At 40.6% G+C, this 19,195-nt stretch overlaps 1 protein-coding gene across 6 annotated transcripts in view; it reads left to right on the forward strand.

Annotated features, from left to right (window-relative positions):
* CLIP4 (CAP-Gly domain containing linker protein family member 4) overlaps positions 1-19,195 on the forward strand; it is a 38,572-nt gene that overhangs the window by 9,068 nt on the left and 10,309 nt on the right. For all 6 annotated transcript variants that reach the window (XR_014545732.1, XM_083604526.1, XM_083604527.1 and 3 more), the window contains exons 3-10: positions 4,046-4,185; positions 4,974-5,067; positions 6,640-6,801; positions 11,271-11,389; positions 12,341-12,577; positions 14,399-14,534; positions 15,193-15,330; positions 17,981-18,067. Coding sequence is in view for 5 of the 6 variants with exons in the window: in XM_083604526.1 (XP_083460652.1) it covers positions 4,046-4,185; positions 4,974-5,067; positions 6,640-6,801; positions 11,271-11,389; positions 12,341-12,577; positions 14,399-14,534; positions 15,193-15,330; positions 17,981-18,067 (1,113 nt within the window). In the remaining variant the exon portion in view is untranslated. The remainder of the gene's footprint in view (positions 1-4,045; positions 4,186-4,973; positions 5,068-6,639; positions 6,802-11,270; positions 11,390-12,340; positions 12,578-14,398; positions 14,535-15,192; positions 15,331-17,980; positions 18,068-19,195) is intronic.

Genomic DNA, 19,195 nt, shown 5'->3' on the forward strand with positions numbered 1-19,195 from the left:
GTGTAAAGAAAGCTGCTCTCAGGCACCGATGTTTACTTTAAAACTTCTTGCAAAGGTCCCTGACTGTGCATGGTATTAAATTCTTGGATTTGGAAGAAATAGTAATTCTTGGAATCCATTGCTAGTGCAGTCCTAAACATACTTGCGCAGACACGAGCTTGAGTGTCCACAGGCTGTGCTTCAGTCTCATTCGAAATTCAGCACACATTGTCTCTATTTAGCTAGAGACTCTTTATTATAGAGTTGCCTTTTTTTTTTGTCAGTTCCTGAATATGTTTCAGTGAACTGACAGACCAGGCTGACAAGATGGCGAACCACCTTGACAATTCATCACACAAAGGTCTTGTTTAGTGATTTTACCCTGTTCTTCAAAATCTTAATTGAAGGCTGTATAGCAAGAACTGTGGGGAAGCCAGAGCACTAACATGCTCAGACTAATATTTCATGCATGGCCAAATTCATCCATCAATAACTTGCAAGCCAAAAGTTTTCATGGTTTGGTTAAGGATTGTACCCACCTGAAATAAATAGCATGCTGCCAGGTAGATTTTCACTTTGAAAAGTACAAGCGTTAATCAGCGGTGACAAAGTGACATGTTAGAACAAGTGATCCAGCTCTTAATTACTGTAGAAATCTCAAGTAGTGACTAAAAAACAAAACAGAACAAAAACCTTTCTCCAAATTATATACATTGTGCTTGCTTGACAGTTGAATAGCCTGCTTGCTTTCAAGTGAATGTTTGTAATGCCCCCTCTTTTCTGTGTTGTGCAGTCACTCCACAATTCTAAGAACTCTCCAGTGCAAGGCTCTCTGTGAGAGGCAGTTCGACTCTAGCTCATCCTGAAGGAGATGTCTTACTCATGAGCACATTAACGGTAGAATGCCTTTAGTCAGGGTAGTAAGAGAAACTATATAAAAGGGCTTGTCAGTCAGCTCAGTATTTATTTCACTGATCCTCTGCAGTGTGCAGGGCTTCCCCAGTAGGCACAGCAGTATATCTCAATGTTGTTTCAATTCAGCATATGTTCCTTGAATGTCAATTTTTTAAAACATCAATTTCTCCCCACAAGCTCGCTTGATCTTCAGCATATGAGCCTTCTTTCGTTTGCTGGCAGATACACTGATTGGCACACTATTAATGCATTTTTAAAGCTAATTCTCCTTCAGGTTCTTGTGGGAATAAATGCCTTAGTTAGTCCTGAAAAGAAAGTTGTGCATCCTGAGTTTATCCTGATTTGCTTGCACAGTGGTTGTATGTTGCCTTGTTAATCATTCATCCCATACTTTTCAGTGCATTTCCCTGTCATCTCCCTACCTGTGGAGAGTCCTAGTTTTTTATAAAGTATATTTGTTGTACCAGGGTGACAGAGTGCTTTGATACACTTTCACTGTGCAAATCTTAATTTCCGGTATGTGCCTGAATGCATCCCACACAATTTTGCCAGTTTGGAGGCAACCTCTTCCTTCACAAGTAGCATGGAAATGCAGTGGGCCAGCAGAGAGCCGATCCTTCTTGCGCCAGTCTGCTTAGTGGAAGGCTTTCCACCCTCTCAGCCTGTATTTCTGTTCTGCCCATTGAGAAGGAGACTCCCCCCGCCCCTTGTGGGAATCATGGAAGTGCAAGCTACTAATAGAGACATGTTAAAAAATGAAAGAGAAGCAGGCTAGTACCGTATTTTTCCATGTATAAGACGATCCTTTTTGCTAAAAAAAAAAATATAGGCAAAAATTGGGTGTCATCTTATACACGGATAGTGAATGCAGAGGGGGGACATGTGATTAATGGCAGCAGCAAGCAGGAGATTGGCAGTGGCAATTGGGCAGGTGATTGGCAGCTGCGGCAAGTGGGCGGATGGGCTGTTGGTGATGGCAAGCAAGCAGACAATTGGCTGCAGCGAGGTGTGCGATCAGCAGTGACTGGCAAGCAATCGGCAGTGGAGGGCAGGCGGGTGAGCGATTGGCGGAAGTGACCTCCCCCCCCCTAAAAAAGCTAAACAACCTTAATTTCTTAATTTTGGGTTAAAAAAAATAGGGGTCGTCTTATACATGGGGGCGTCTTATAGACAGAAAAATACGATAATTTTCATAGACTTGTTTACAAGGCTGTGATATATGTGAGTTTTCACCTGCCAAAGACAGAATTGGGCAAACCAGAGCTTGAATCAACGTGGTCAACTTGCCACTGCTCCATACAAATTCTCATCTGCTTGCCTGCCCGTGTCAACCAGGGACATGTGCTCTTTTCTGTAATGCAGATGCATATACCCCATGTTGATCATCATTCCTGGTCTTGTCACTGCTTGGTCTGTCCTCATGCTTGCAAAGAGATTTTAATATGAGCCAGCAGCTGCTGTTTTCTCCTCTATTATTGCTCATGCCCCTCTTCTTTTCTATTTCGTCTTCCCTAAGCTGACCACATTTGGGAAACTGCATATTATAAACTGGGGTCGTTCTTTCTCTTCTTGTATCCTCAGCACCTTACCAGTGTATGAAGCTCTGCTTCATGTTGGGAAGAAGTCAATTGTCAAAGCTAATCTGTTTTAATTAGAAAAACCTTCCTTGCGTGGCCAAGGATAAGGGTGGTTAGCTCTCAAACTTTACCTGTTAATAGCCTTCCTGATGACTGACCTAACTGTGCAGTCACTAAAAATGTTTAATTGTGCCATAAATAAAACCAATTCCAACTGTACAGCTCTCTTAGTGCCAATAAATTGATCTGTTTATCCACTCCAACGCTACATACATCAATAGGTTTTTATTTAACCCACATCCTTAAATTTTCTTAACTGACAAACAGATGCAGTTAACTAAGAAGTAAGGAACTGCTACTGCTTATTCCTTATGCAAACTCTGTAAATTCTCAATAGCTAGCAAAATGTTGATTAATTAGGCTAAGCTAGGTTTCTGATGAGTGGCTTCATTTCTGATGCTAATTATTCTGGGTTATATAAGTTAACTTTGTGTGTTAGATTTCCTCCCTAACCCCCCCTCCCCGCTCTGCTGCTGTAGCCCAGTATTCCAGAATGATTGCTGAATTAAACTTCACATTTTGCAGGGAGACACGCAACTCTTACGAGGATCAAGCTACTTGTTACATGCAATTTCATATATATTTTTTCCTGAAAAGATTAAAAACAAAACAAAACGGCTGCTTGAGACTAAAGCCCAGAGCAAAAAAATTGGGAGCAGTGCTTAACACTTTCACTGCAAAATATTTTTCATCTTAGAACTGCCTACCCCAAACCGTTTTGCTTTTCTTCCTAGATAGGAGGAACTACTTTGAGGGATATTTTTAGAGGAAATAATGTCCACAAGAGACATCATCATAGCCTCAAACAGTTACCGTATTTTTCGCCCCATAGGACGCACCGGCCCATAGGACGCACCTAGTTTTTTTGGGGGGGAAATAAAGGAAAAAAAATTTATTTCCCCCCCAGGTGCGCTGCGCTAATCCCGAAGCTTGGGGCGTGTGGAGCTCAGCACGCCCCAAGCTTCTGGGTGCCGGCAAGGTCTCCGCTAGCCGTGGGAGAGCTGGGTCTCCCACGGCTAACGGATAGCTTCCTGAAGCCTGGAGAGCGAGAGGGGTCGGTGTGCACCGACCCCCCTCACTCTCCAGGCTTCAGCGAAAGCCTGCATTCGCCCCATAGGACGCACACACATTTCCCCTTCATTTTTGGAGGGGAAAAAGTGCGTCCTATAGGGCGAAAAATACGGTACTTTTTCATTAAGCAAAAATTTGTTCAAGGGAATGTTACACAGAACTCAGCCCAACGGTAGTTTGGTCCAGAGTTTATTCTTCTTGTGAAGTAATTTCTTTTTTTCTGAACTATGCTGTGTAGAACAATTATGTGTTGATATGTGAGGCTTCTATTTTGTGGATATTCTTTATATTTTGTCTATTCAATAATAAAGCTACAGTGTTTGCCATCAAGTCAGAGAATTTGTAACTATTTGTTTGAATGTATATCATGTTCACAAATTTGTTGGGCATTTCTTACTGCAAAGTACTTTAGAAACTCAACCTACTTTTTCTTATTCCCATAGAGTTCTCCTTTTTTGATCCTAATGATGCGGCATGTCAGGAGATTCTGTTCAACCCCAAGACATCTGTGTCTGAACTATTTGCTATCTTAAGACAATGGGTCCCCCAAGTTCAACAGAACATTGATGTCATTGGGAGCGAGGTGAGAGATATATGGTGATTTACAACGAAAGGTATTTTTTGTGTCTGTGCCTTGACTTCTTTGTGGAACTAAGTAACTCACTCTGCTTTTATTTGAGAGCTAATGTTATCAAAATAGCATCACCTCTGCGGTGCTTTGGCCTTAGAAATTCAGCTGTTAAAATAAAAACTTGAATTCTTGGTATTATATTAAAAGGGAGTGAGCACCACAAAAGTGATTTTATCTTGTATTTTTATGCTGTGAACTGTCCTGAGATCTACAGATGAACTTTATGCTGTGAACTGCCCTGAGATCTACATAGATCTACAGATTTCATTAAAAAAAAAGCATATTGGATGTTAGCATATATTCCTAGGCTTTCTTAAGCCTAGCAGATAACAAAGTTCCCTGCTGAAACCCTGGAGAGCTACTGCTATTCAGTATAGACAATGCTGAACTTGATGGACCCAAGGGTCTGGCATTGTGTAAAGCAGCTTTCTGTTCCCAAGATAGTGGTAACAGAAGCATAATGTGAATGCATTAAAGGAGAGTATTTTGTTAATGTTGATGTTGTGAACCACCCTGTGATCTTTGGATGAAGGGCGATATAGAAATGTAATAAATGATAATAATGACAACAACATGGCAATAAGCTATTAGTTATCCCTTTGTTGCTGTGAAATGTATAACCAAATTGGTCTGATAATGTACTAAGATGAAATTTGTTGGCAGGCATTGCTGTGAGACTGGGATCTTTTTAGGTTAAATAGCTGCATCATATATGTGGTCCTGTTTTATCATTTCTGCAGATCATTAAGAGAGGCTGCAATGTGAATGACAGAGATGGACTGACTGACATGACTCTCTTGCATTACACATGCAAGTCAGGGGCTCATGGTATTGGTGAGTGAATCAATTTGAGACCTTCACTGCCAGCTGTCTTTCTAGCAGAAGGAGAAGTTTCTCTACCTATTCCACTGGTTGTGCTGCCACTGTGCTTAGATTGACTGGTTGAGGAGGGCTGTATCCTTGAGGCTATCCATATACCCCTTGGGGATATTATTTAGCTATATTAAAACTGCTAAGCTGCATCTTGCTCACAGAAGAATTCTCAAAGATGCATAAGAAGTACAATCTCATGAACTTGTCAAGTAACGGTTAAGCAATAACCTTTTAGCAGCTGAGAAAAGCATGTACTGAATCGGCAGGAAGCCCAAGCAACAGCCTTTTGAAAACAGCAACGAACAATGCTGTTGAAGGCTTGCCATAAAAGGGATGGTTTTCACTAGTTAATGAAAGATTATTAAGGAAATGTGCCTGATTCCTCTTTCCATTCCTAAGTCTCTGGAGATTCTTGAGTATCTGCATAATCACCCAATCTTCCATAAAAGTGGAGCCTGGAAGCTATATGGTCACGTCTCTTTGATTGTACTCAGTAGTGTGCTTGTTTGTTGTTTCTTCTTGCCAAGTCTTCCAAAGATAGCATACTCTAAGATGAAAGCATCAGATTTTCACTTCCAGGGTTGTTGTTTTTTGCCTATTCTATGTCTCTGTAAGTTTTGTGACCTTCTACATGCCACTTTTTGATACACGTTGATACACATGCAGGTGATTAAACACAATGCAGGTGATATCATTTGAATTGGAATTTGATTCTTTATCCTGAAACATGATTAATAAAACTATTGGAAGGACCCAGTGTGGATACATGCTTTCTAATATCACTTGACATTCAGAAACGAATGTTTTAAATTCTAACCTGGTCTCTGTTGGCTTTGTGTATGTGTGTCTATACATGCTTTAGAGCTGCGACTCATGATCTACTTGAGTTAGAGCATTTGCTTTAAACCTCTTACTCATATTCAAGCCAACAAGCATATCTCCCTTGGCACAAGTGTTCTGGTTTGATGTGCTTTGGCATTGTGCCGCTGAGTAAATGACCCACTCTGCCTGGGGTGGTTGTGCATCAGCCCTGTGCCATCATACCCAGTGCAGGGTAGGGAATATGATTCATTGTGAGTCAGCTCATGTCCCATCATTCCTGTTTTAAGATACAAAGGATATTTCAGCCCCTTCTCTTACTTCTGCAAACCAAGACTTAATTAAGCCTTAAATCAAAGCATTTTGAGCTGCTTGACGTGTCATAAAAATCCTACAGAGAAGCCACTTCTATGTAGAAGTGAATGCAAAAGCCACATATAGGCTTTCCCCATGCAAGTGCACACAGGAAGTCCTGTAAAGCTTACTTTCACTTTATTTTCCTAACTGTGTTCAAAGGCAATAACTGCCTGACTAGTCCTTAAATCTGTCTTGTCAAGGAACATCTTGCTTCGAATGCCTTGGCTTCATAACTGTTGCTGTAAAGTTGCCAACAATCTTTGGACATGATGTCTAATTACCTAACATATTGATGCAGCCTGTTAAATAACCACAAAGCCAGTTATAAAGTGCCGTTTTAAAAAATCTGCTTTGCAGGGGATGTTGAGACTGCTGCCAAATTTGCCTCCCAACTTATTGACTTGGGTGCAGATATCAATTTGAGGAGCCGTTGGACAAACATGAATGCTTTGCACTATGCTGCCTACTTTGATGTTCCAGAACTCATTAGCGTCATTTTGAAAAATGCAAAGTCAAAAGGTAAATATTGCCAAATGTAATAGCAATAGATGTTGTATTTCTTACCTGTGTATCACAAAACGGCTTTTCCCTATGTTATTTTTCTTGACACATGTGTGAAACTGACTGAAAAATGGAGATCGATTTGCATCTGTTGTGAGAACATGGTCCAACAGTCCAAACCAACTTTGGTTCCTCATCATTGACTGTTACATCATTGGTTGTGGGTAGGGGCATGGAGAACTTTACATGTCCACAGTTTGTCCTTTACAGTGTCCAGATAGTCAGATGCATATTTACCATCCATGTCCATCTGAATATGCTGACATTGTTAAAAAGCACATTTCTGCCATTCAAAGCTGCATATTTTGAACCTTACAAAGGTAATGCATCTTATGACAAAGTATGGAAAGCAACGTCAGAAGTGAACATATATGATGTGCAAACTTTAATTTAAATTTTTATATCTTTGTTTGGAATTCTTCTTTCACTTTGTCATTTTTGTAGCTCAGTAGTAACATTCCATGTCAATTGCATTCCACGTTTTAATATTTTGTTGGAAGCCGGCTTGAGTGGCTGGGGCAACCCAGTCAGATAGTTGGATGCTATTGTTAATCTTTTTTTTTAGCCAAGTAATATTTAAGAGAGCGAAGCCTTTATAAATTGCTACTGGGATGGGTGGGAAAATGCACATGTTTTGACTTGGTTCTCTGAGAATGCTGATTAAGTAATGGAAGAGTGAACAAACAAAGGCAAACTTGTTTCAGTCACTGTTTCCTGACTTTTTGATCCCTCTTATAGGAGAAGTAGTGTTGGAAAATCTAGCAAATTCATTCTGGATAATGTAGGAAAAGTTGTAGCACTTTTCATCTTGCCCTTTGGAGCAGAACCAGAGAGAATTTGAGGCTGTAACTAAATACTGTCACTAAAAAGGGTGTTGCTTAGAATGGTGTTCCTGTGTTGAGTTGGTCTTTCTTTCCCTGATAATGCATCACTTACCTCTTTTGTGACACACCCCCCAATTACAGATAGGTAGCCGTGTTGGTCTGCCATAGTCAAAACAAAAATTTTTTTTTCCTTCCAGTAGCACCTTAAAGACCAACTAAGTTAGTTCTTGGTATGAGCTTTCGTGTGCATGCACACTTCTTCAGATACCCCCAATTGTGTGCATTTCCTTGTTCACATTCTATATTGTTACCAGGTGCTGGCCAGAAAATAGAGTGTAATGCAGGGAGAAGGAAACACCTGACATTCCCCCCACCCCAAAGCATCCTTGTATTGCATGCAATGTTTAGTTCTTGCTTGAATGTAAATGAACACATTTCTTCACTGGTACTGTTCATATAACTGTGCTGCTGACAAGCAACTCTATTTGAGTCAGGAGAGGCTGTTGTGGGTTGTGGATCAGAGTCTGGATGCAGTGGAGGGATGAATGAAGGCTAATACGCTGATGCTGAATTGTAACAAGATGGAGGCTTGGTGGTTCCTTTGACTGGGAAATGGAGAGAGAGCATGTTTTTTATGGTGTTGTATTCCCCCTTAAGCAGTGGCTTTGTAATCTGCACATACTCTTTGAACCATTTGTAGCGATGGAGCAACTCTATGAAAAACGGTTTCAGCGGTTAGCACTTTTTAATTTAGAGAAAAGGCGCATAAGAGATGACGTGCTAGAAGTTTATAAAATGATGTATGGTGGGGGAAGAGCCCCTCTGCCCAATAACACTAGAAATCATGAATATCCAATGAAGGCGAGTGTTGGAAGATTCTGAACAACGTCCTTCATGCAGCGGACTGTTAAATCATGGAACTCTCTCCCACATGAGGCAGTGATGGCCATCAACCTAATTGGCTTTAAAAGCAGATTAGAGAAATTTGTGGAGGAGAGGGTTATTGCTGGCTACTAACCATGATGGCTATGCTTTGCCTCCACAGAAGAGGCAATGCATCTGAACCCCAGTGGCTGGAAAACACAGAAAGATATTTAGTGTTCTTGGGCTTGTATCCTGCTTACGGGTTTCCCACAGGCATCTGGTTGGCCACTGTGAGAACAGGATGCTGGACTAGATGGCCCATTGTCCTGATCCAACAGGCTCTTCTCACATTCTTGTGACCATTTTGACAGGGCAGAATCATTTCTTCCCTGTTCCTTACCCTCGTTTTGATTTCAGCGTGACAGGTGAAAGGCATGTTTCTGTTTCAAAACAAGTTCCCAGAGAGATTTCTCCACCCACGCTGAGCCTGATCCAGGGACGGCAGCTGTTTGCCTGCTTATCTGCAGGGTGCAGTGATTTATGTAGTTAGCTTCTCATAGCGCATTTCACCAGTTTGCTGGGCAGGGGTGTGATGAGGACTCGAGAGGCTTTCTGTCCCTCCCTCAATGGACGATCAGAAATTCTTTCCCCCTCTGGAAACAGATGAGCTGGACAGTGAGAGGCTGATAGCATGAGTCAACCATGAGATGGCATTCACATAATTCGGGAATACTGCACATGAAACTTCACTGCTGGACATTCTAACCTTGTTGCTAGGATCTTTTTTCCCTTTCCCCTGAAACATCTTTATGCATACAGAGATAATCAGGGTGATTGCCAAAAAGATGGACAAACAGCTTCTGTTCAGATTGGCAGTCGAATGTTATATGATACTCCTAGCCATTAGGATCTGCAGCAACATGTTCTGTTCTCTTTGGTGCTAGGCAAACTTGTCTGCAGCTTGTTGGATATTACACGCCCGTTGTAATCTACTTCAGGAAAGTGAAGGGTTTACATAACCCTGAAAGGGAACTTTACTTGGTTGACTCCCAGAAGACTGAAACTCTCAGTTAAGGAAACTGAGATTGGGACAATGTTGCAACAGCTGATTTGATTTGGCTCATGGCATGTATTCCAAAATTTTCAGGGGTTTGATCTACAAATGGAATGCAGTTTGTGGAGCAACATCTCTCTCTGCTAATTAATCCATTGGAGTGCAGTTGTCAAGTTGCGTTGCTGCTGACAGGCAGGGATTTGCAACTGTCAGCTACATGGAATCATCATATTCGATAAATCTTCTTGGGGGACTCTGGATGCCTTATTTTGTTTATTAATTTACATGTGTGTCAAGGTGATTTGCAAACATATAACAAAAACAGCCAAAAAACAGTTTTAAAAAATGTAACAGAAAATAGCTGGTAATAAATAGGTGTTTATTTTCTATTGTTTTTAATTCCTAAGACAGAAACCTTCTCATCCAGCTGGAAAAGCTTGTTAATATAAAATGTCTTCAATTGTTTCCGAAAAGTACAAATAGTGTTCGCTTGTCATATCTTAACAGGCACCTTGATTTTTTTTTTTAAATTTGCTTTCATAATTGCATCCAATTTGGAATGCAAGTTGTAGATGTGGGAATTGACATTTGGATATGTCAATCCTTGGGTTGTTTCACCAGATGTCCAAGGGCTCTGTTCTTTCAATGTAGGCTAACATTTCCCTATATAGAAGCATCTGGAAGCTGGCCAGTACTGGAAGCAAAACAAACCGCTCACCCTCACTGGAAAATTGGTACCTCAGTATGTGGTAAAACAATTCATCAGTTTCTGCCCAGACACCTGCACACTCCTATCCTGTTTTGTAGCTTGCTTTCAGGTCCAGCGGAACTGTCCTTAAGAAAGGGTCTGGGTTGGTTTATACTTTTCTCTAACCAAAAAATGCTGTTTTGATTTTCAAAGCACTTAATTTAAATATTGTCAAGTGTGTCTTTTTTAAAATAAAATCTTGTTATTTGTGTTGGTACAGGTGTGCATTCACTTGTGCATTAAACTATTGAGATAGTTGAAGCACATGACATAGCTGGGAAGGGCCAAACTAGATGTAACTCTAATTGCGTACAGGCATACATATGTGTAAATAGCAGCTGTAGCAGAGCCTGAATAGCACTGAGGTAACAAGGGTGGGGAGGGAAAGTTTAACTCTTTGCCCTGCCATAGTCCCAATGAAAGTCCCTTTCCTCAAAGCTGCTTCTGCACTTTCCTCCTAATGCAAATAGCCACTTGGGTTTTTTACCCTGCTTGGAACCAAGGTAGGGGAGAAAGGGTTAAACTCTCCCCACCCCCCACAAGCACCCTGCAGCTCTGATGCTGCTTTAAGTCCCTGTGGCTGCTATTTTGTATTTTAAAGCACATGCCAATTGCCTTCATGCATCAAATTGTTGCATCCAATTTGGCTATAAGCACTGCTACTCTGGGACTGGTTAGTGCCTGAATGGGAGAATGAATGAATCCTATGTGTACTCCTTGACTTCTAACACAGAAGAAACATGGGATATAAATTATGCAGTTACTACTACTGTAGCATTGACTATATCATAAATTTAAAATATAACATTAAGACTAATAATTGTATTTATCATTGGAATTCAGATTTTGAATGAAAACAAAACATGGTACCAATCTAGAATGTTCAAAATGGACAAATGTTTCTCAATCCTCATATCTATCTGGTTCTTAATGATAGATGTGGATGCCACCTGCAGTGACTTTGATTTTGGAACAGCCTTGCATATTGCTGCCTTCAACTTGTGTACAGGAGCTGTAAAGCGTTTATTGGAACATGGAGCCAACCCGGCCTTTAGGGTGAGGTTTTGATTTGCAACCAATTTTGGTTCATCTGTCTATATTTAACTCCCTCTTACAGGGAGATTGTCAAAATGTGTTTTTCTCTAGTTAGATATTGACAAATGAAAACTGCTTTTAATTTTTTTGCATCGGGGGGGGGGGGGGACAAATACGCTTATCTCTCACTCCATTTTAGGCTTGAACATATATTAGTCTTCAGGAAGAATTCAGATTCCAAGATGCCAGCATTGACTTTTTCTGAGCTGCATGACCAATTGCCTTGTATTTTTAAGTTTCCTGTGCTTTAGACGTTTAGCTAGAAAACAATTTAACTCCTGACCGCGGGTTATTTAATACCCAATTATCAATGTCACAGCTCTGTTTTTGAATCCTGTTCATCCTGTATCTCATTATCATAATCAAACTTGTTCATATTCTGCTTTTCCAGTTAATGCTCCAAGTAGCTTATATTGTAAGCTGCCCCTGTGATTCCCAGAAAAAGGGTGGTATAGAAATTTAATAAATAATAATTATTATATGTCAGAAAAACAGTTAATCAATATATAGACACATCAAAGCTAGTAATAAATATATCAAACACATTACATAAATTTTGGTTGATATCTGGCATTGAATTATGCAAGTGGAAGAAATGGGAATTCCTCTCCCCGCACCTGGGCGCTCCCCCATGTGCTCTGCAAATCTCTTCTAGAGAGTAGCCCAAACATCTGCAGCAGATTTGGAAGCTGCAGAGGAGAAAGGAAGGAGAAATCCTTTGCAAGTGGAAGTCCGTTCTTCTGTGAACAGACACAACTGGATGTTACCTGCAGTATTTTATACCTATATTAGGTATAAAATTATACCTATATTATACCTATAAAATACCTAATAAAATAAGAAAATGTTCACATTAACATTCCCTTAAGCACCTAAATCCACTCCCTTACTACTACGTGTTTTATTCTACAGAATGACAAGGGACAGACTCCAGCAGATGTGGTTCCTGACCCGGTGGACATGCCACTAGAGATGGCAGATGCAGCAGCCAGTGCTAAAGAAATTAAGCAGATGCTCTTAGATGCAGTGCCTCTGTCTTGTGACATTTCCAAGGCCCTGCTTCCAAACTATGATAATGTCACTGGCAAAGATATGCTTGGATCCCTTGGCCTGAAGCTTGGAGATCGGGTTGTCATTGCAGGACAGAAGGTATGTTGAAAAACAAGCTGCAGAAGGGAAGCAGTATGATGGGTATGAGGAAGGGCCTACTGTAGATAGCAGTACTGGCATGGTATGTATCTATAGGGGGAAGCTTCCTAAGCTTTTCACCCTTGCAAAAAGGTTCAGTAGCAAAGGGTTCTGCAGGTTTTAACTCGGGCCTTATTCAGCTTGTCGGGTATATTGTCCTGATTATATCTTGGCCCACAGTTATTGCTCTTCACAGTTGATTCTGTTGTAATTCAGATATATATATATATATATATATATATATATATATATATATATGGGTTATATGTATATATAACACATTTGCTTCAGTGCCAGTAAGATTCACAGTAATTCTGTGCAAGTGGGATTTTTAGATGATGACAAACCCTGCTTCTGCTCTGAAATGTAATAACGTATAAAGTCATTTCCACAGCTGTCTAAGCAAACAGGAAATGAAAGCTGTACATAAAGCTTTGTTTCCACTGTGAATCTTCTCCACACATGATGCAGGAGGAAAAATCAACACTGGTTAGTGAAGTCTACATTTGATTCTGGAAAAGTTTCTCAGCCATTTGCTGTAATGAGCCAATGGAGATTAGTTTTTAAAGGGCATTCATAACTCTGCATCCCGTGGATAGGTCAGCGGATCACACCCACATATAAAAGTCATAAGCCTTGCCTACACAAGGGAGATGCAGCTGTTCTGTGTCCTAAAACCAATCAACACAACACTCTGTCGGAGTGACTTACTGGGGCTTTCAAAAAGTTGTTTTCCCACATTGTTGCTTATGTAAAACTGAAGAACCCGTTGCATTTCAAGAACAATTTTACAGACTATATGGATCTACCCTTGCTAGCAGAAACTTCCTGAAATTCATTTAAATGACTAATACTGGAATATGGGAATCTGCAAGTTACAAGTGCAATTGGTTTATTACCTTTTAATATAAAAAATGGAGTGGAATGTCCTGTGTGATTTTGCTCTTGAGGCACTTGTGATTTGTTGGAAAATACCTGTGTCGTATAACTGCTCCGGTTCATATTTCCAACAAATGAGTAAAAGAGATTAATTCTTAGCCTCTCAATAAGTTAACTACTTTCAGAGTAGCACAGTTAGTTTTTCTTGGAGGAAAATAAATCTTTAGCTTTTTACTAATTAAGAGTGTTACATTTCTGATCATTTGTAAGTGGGCTTTTTATAGTTGATGCAATTTTTGTAAAATAACTAATAAATGTTCAGAAATCTCTGGTTTGTGTATTACATTCTTTACAAGTATGCTTAATTTAGCAGGAAGTTTGAATGAGCAAGGACTACATTTGGGAAGCTGGGTATCTCTACATCTTAGACTCTGGATGTTAAAACATTGTAAGCATCCATCTCTACATAGAATCAGAGTTCAAGGGGTCTTAAAGGCCATTTGGTCTGTGACCTGCTCAGTATAGGTGTATCCCCAATAAATTGCTGCCTAGCCTGTGCTTGAAGTCCTTCTGTGACAGAGAGTCCACCATCCTCTTGATAACTGGTTCCACTGTTGAGCTGTTCTTACAAATGTTAAACCAAAAACCTACCCCCCTGTGGTGCAAGCCCGTTGGAATAGCAGCAGACAAGTCTTTGCTGTGTTCAAATATCTGAAGGGTTGTCTCTTAGAAGAGTGCTTGTGTTAGGGTGGGACAGATCCATGACAAAAAAAAATACTGCACTTGAACTCTTCCCCTCCCCCAGATACCTGTATTCAGTCTTCACACTGCTGCTCCTTTTTTCTTTTTAAAATAACCCATTACAAAGGTTGATGCATACTTTTTTACTCCCTCCCCTCTTAGGTTGGCACATTAAGATTTTGTGGCACAACAGAGTTTGCCAGTGGACAGTGGGCTGGCATAGAATTGGATGAACCTGAAGGAAAAAACAATGGAAGTGTTGGCAAAGTACAGTACTTCAAGTGTGCACCAAAACATGGTATAACTTTTTTTTTATTTGAGATGCATTGCCTTGCAGATGCTTTAATGGAATGCCTTTTTACTTGGGCACATATGTATCATGTTAAGCAATTTTTCCCACTTGTTGGATGTTTCTCTGATTGGAAGTTGGACTTTTGGGCTTAAAATAAAATGCATGGTTCTTGTCAACAATTTTCAACAATAGTTTTGCTAAGTTCTTAGTTATCAGTAGTGTCCCCTTCTTTGCTTGCCATAGAAATAGTAATGTAGATGGATGTTTGCTGTGGATGTTACTAGTGATAATGTAACCAGTATACTCTATCCCTCTGTTAGCTGTGATAGTCCTATTTATTAAGGAAGATAATTGAAGGCTATATTTAGGAAAGATGGCAGCGATGGCAAAATGGCTAGGGCACAAGTCGTGAGGCCAGTTTTCATCTCAGTCACAAGCTTGTTGGTGCAAAAGCTTAAGTATTCATTTTAGTGTGCTTCAACTCCTATCCATAAGAGGAAAGTAGAATACTTGAAGCAGCATTTAAGACTGCCTACAAAAGTGTCAGGTACTTGGCCGTTATTTAAATACTTGAACAGTCATAAATACTTGAATAAGGTTATCAAGGAGTAGCTGAGCTCTGCAATTAATAGCTTTTATTTCTCTTGTGTGTCTTCTCTGCCAGGTATCTTTGCACCTCTCTCTAAAATAAGTAAAGCTTCAGAACACAAAAAGAATTCAAAGGTTTCTTCCTCGCGACCTTCTCCCGCTGTCAAGTCCAAGAAAATTGATGTAACGCACATAACGTCCAAAGTGAATTCAGGTAAGCATGGTAGCATCAAAGCCAAAAAACATGTTAGGAAGATGACCTATTTTTCAGTCCAAAATCACAACCCATTGTTTGTAGGCAAGTGCTGTGTTGTGTCAGAGGTTAAATAATTAAAAATTGTATAATATTTGGTAGGTTTAGGTCAGATCAGGGATAAACTTGCTTTCCCAAGATGGTTTTTAACCTCTTTTCCACATGTTGTTGTTTTGAGTGTATGTATTGTGGTACTTGTTTTACTTTTGGAAACCACCTTGAAATTTAGTTACACTTACCTTTGTTAAACCTGCGAGCCCGTTGATGTACCTGGGCTCCTTTGCTGAGGGAAGAGTCAGCCCTAGCCCCCCACCTGCTGGAGCAAACAGGCCTTGCAGATGAGGAGGAGATGCAGCTGCGCTGGCCTCTGCGGATTTGAGAAGGCAGGAATTGTGACTCCTCCCCTGAAGTGCCAGCAGCATCTTTTGTTGTGGTTGGCTCTTGGTTGTGAGCTGCGAAATCCTTTATAGATCATGTCCTCATAGAACATAGACAGCTGCCTTATACCAAGTCAAATGTTTGGACATGTGGCTTAGTGCTGTCTGCACGATCAGTGGCCTTCCATTGTTCCAGGTAGGAGTCTTGGAGTTGCTATGGACTCAGTTGGTGTGCATTGCATGTGCTTCACTCACTGAGCTAGGATCCCATCCTTCTCATATGTTTCTGTACACCCTCTTCTGTTTTGATATTCTGTTAGTGGTGCAGATTTTAAAAGATTTTTTTTTTTAACATTTAAATTGTGGATTCCTCAACCTCTCACCACCTGTTCAACACTGTCCTTTAAAATTTCCATAAAACCTGTCCCCTCTTACAAAGACTTTGGCTCTAGGACTCTAATAGTTAAGCCTGCCCATTCCTCAGGAGGTGGGGGTTTTGTAGTTATTTTGCTTGATGGGGAAACTGTTCCCCACCTAACCTTGACTCAGTAGAGCCACTGGTGAGAGAGACTGTTCTAATAGATGTGGCAACTAAGCATAGCTTTTAAAAATACTGTTTTTTCCTGTTGATACTCTTTTTAAAAGGAATGACATGGTTTGGGGCATTGGGTTAAATTTTAAAATTCAAATTCTCTGAGTAATGGCTGTTTTGTCAGATTTTCTTCCGGAAAAGTATTCATAAATTGATATGTAAACATGTTTGTTCTTGCTTGTCATGCTGGTCTTATTGAGGCTGGTCTGATAAACATCTAATAATAGAGTACATTCATGAATTAGTACAAAAAGCAGCTCAGCAGCCAGATGAAGCCAATAGATATGCATTTAGTTGATAAATAACAAAGTTCTGCCCTTTATGTTTTCTGCCAGAAAAATCAGCTGCAGACTTGTTCTCTGATATTAGTGGCATGTCTATCAATGTGGAATAGAAGACCCATGGAACATTACTAAGGCTGATTACTATTTTCCATGCATAGATTATGAGGGATGCTACTGTTCTGACATAGGCTATTCTCTTAGGAAAGCAACTGATTCTATTGTAAAATACTTCTATAGATAAATGTATTCATAAGTGCTTCAAAAGTTGTTGGTGCTAGTACAAATAAATTTGGGGGCATAACTTTATGTGATATTGGAAATCTGTGATTAGAATACCTTTGTGATTGAATAAATAGTAGTCATGCTGTTTTGGGGTATTTTCACATCCTTTGGTCTCATGAGTCTGGCATGTCAGCTTTTCAGCCAGGGCTGTTGTCCATCCTCTGGAGGTACCTTGCTTCCATGTTCAAGCCCAAGGCAGTGTGCCCACATGACTATTTCCATACATGCTGATGTCAGGAGGAATGTTAAAAGTTCTTTAGGAGGAATTGGTGGAGTAGACAGGTGCTTTATTCCAAGTAAAGCAAGTTGAGGACCGGGTTGTAGGTCTGTTTTGTATATTAAACTGAATACTTTAAATTCCAAAACCCAAAATGGGTAAAGAGATTCGCAAAACCACCACATATGTATGTAATATCCAGTCTCCCCACATGCTTTCCAATAGGTTGATGTTGCTCCTGGTATCATGTGGGATATTTGCACATGCATAGCATTTTAAAGAAGTTCTGTAACCCTATTGATGGGTGATAAAAAAACTAAATAAAAAAAATAGCAATTAAGTACTTTTTTCAATCCTGTGCTGAAAAGGGGCAAGAAATAAGAAAGACACCTTAGTTCTGAATATTCATGTTTGTTCAGATTGCTATTGTTTAAATCAGGGCTGCTGAGCCCACAGTCCACATCGGGCCCACAAAATAGTTTCTAGTAGCCTAATAGCCCACTGCCAAAAATAGGCACTACTTCTTCCCATAGAAAAGTGCCTCTTCTCCCTCTGGTGTAGTGCCATTTGAATCAATGCCTTCTGAGTTTCCATCAGAGGTTTTTTCAAAGTCTGATGCCTGAGATCACTTAACTGGGAATGAACTTGGGAATCCTCTCATCCATTTAAGACATAAGCTGGTATTCTTGTTTTACTCATAGGTGTAAAAGGATGAGGGAAATCTCTTGGTATGACTCACAAATTTTGTAGTAGTAGTTGGGTTTTTAGGTGATCTTGTCCTGCTGCCTGTTTGCTCTTTGGAAGGTAGAATTATTATTACTAGACTACGATGGTTTCATTGATTTGGTTTGGCTCACAGGCTTATCTGCATTGAAAAAAGACAGCACCCCAGATTCCACATTTTTGGGCAGCAAAGAAGGAATGAAAACTCCACCTGGTAAAGAAGGTATGCGTTCTTTAGATATTTTTGGCTTCTGTACTTGGCGTGACTTAAGAGAAATCCCATAACAGTCTCCCAAAGAGAACCGTAGAACTATGCCACTTAAAACTATTTTGTGCCTGTATTCTGGCTCCATAAAGCCCTGTGATCACTTCACTAAGGTCTTATCCACACTTACCTTTCCTCCACTCTTTCTAGGCACGGCCTGTAATTTAAACTTCCATGTCCGAGTGCCCCCCTACCTCTGGAGCTTTAACAAAATAAACCCCAAAATCAGCGCAAACGTCAATCTGTGCAAAACCCCGAATTGACATTTGCTCTGATCCAGCTTTGGAGAGTGAGTTTTCACAGAGAAAGCTCTGGCAGGGGTGGGGAGCCTGGTTTGCCTGGAAAGAGTGGGGCAAAAAGTAAATGTGGATCAACCCTAACAAGGAGGAATGTGGTGCATGTATGGGGTGTAGGGAATGGAATAGAGCAGAACTAGGTGGAAAAGCTCAACTCCTTTGATGCTTAGTCCCTCTCTGCTGGCCACCCTTCCAGGTCACATCTCTAGATGCTGCGTCCCACAGACCGCATTGCCACTTTAATCAGTTGCATTCCTTAACATGGGAGTCTCATTGTTATTGGCCGTAAGGGGATTTTTTATAATGAAGATGTGCAATCCTTCTTTGCAAGTTGCACTGCTTATAGGCCTTGCAAAATTCAAGGGCTTTTTTTTAATATGATAGCCATGGACACAGTAAGGTTACACATTGTAAGATGCTGTAGCAATTTAGGAGCTCTTTGTAATGTCATCCCGCAACGATACAGGTCCATGCTAAAGCTTAGTACATGCAGCTGCCCCCCCCCCCAACTCTCACAGTTTCCAATACAGGTAAAAGGCTCCTCCCCTCCGCTGCTGTGGCTTTGCAGAGCAATACCTCTACTGTCACACCTGCAGCCCTGCAGCATGTGATGGGTGGAGTCAAAGATGTTTGGGGCTACGCCATCCTGGAGCTGGTCCAGTGATTGGATCAGATGCCTTCGTGTGATAAGCAGTGAGACAGGCTTGGGGTCAGACTCAGACCAGACTGGATCAGTCCTTCTGTGCGGCTGGAGCAGCCCATTTCTGGGGCATTCCAATGGCTGTGACCT

The sequence above is a fragment of the Podarcis filfolensis genome (genome assembly GCF_964270895.1).
Source record: "Podarcis filfolensis genome assembly, chromosome: 3".
Classification (NCBI taxonomy): Eukaryota; Metazoa; Chordata; class Lepidosauria; order Squamata; family Lacertidae; genus Podarcis; species Podarcis filfolensis.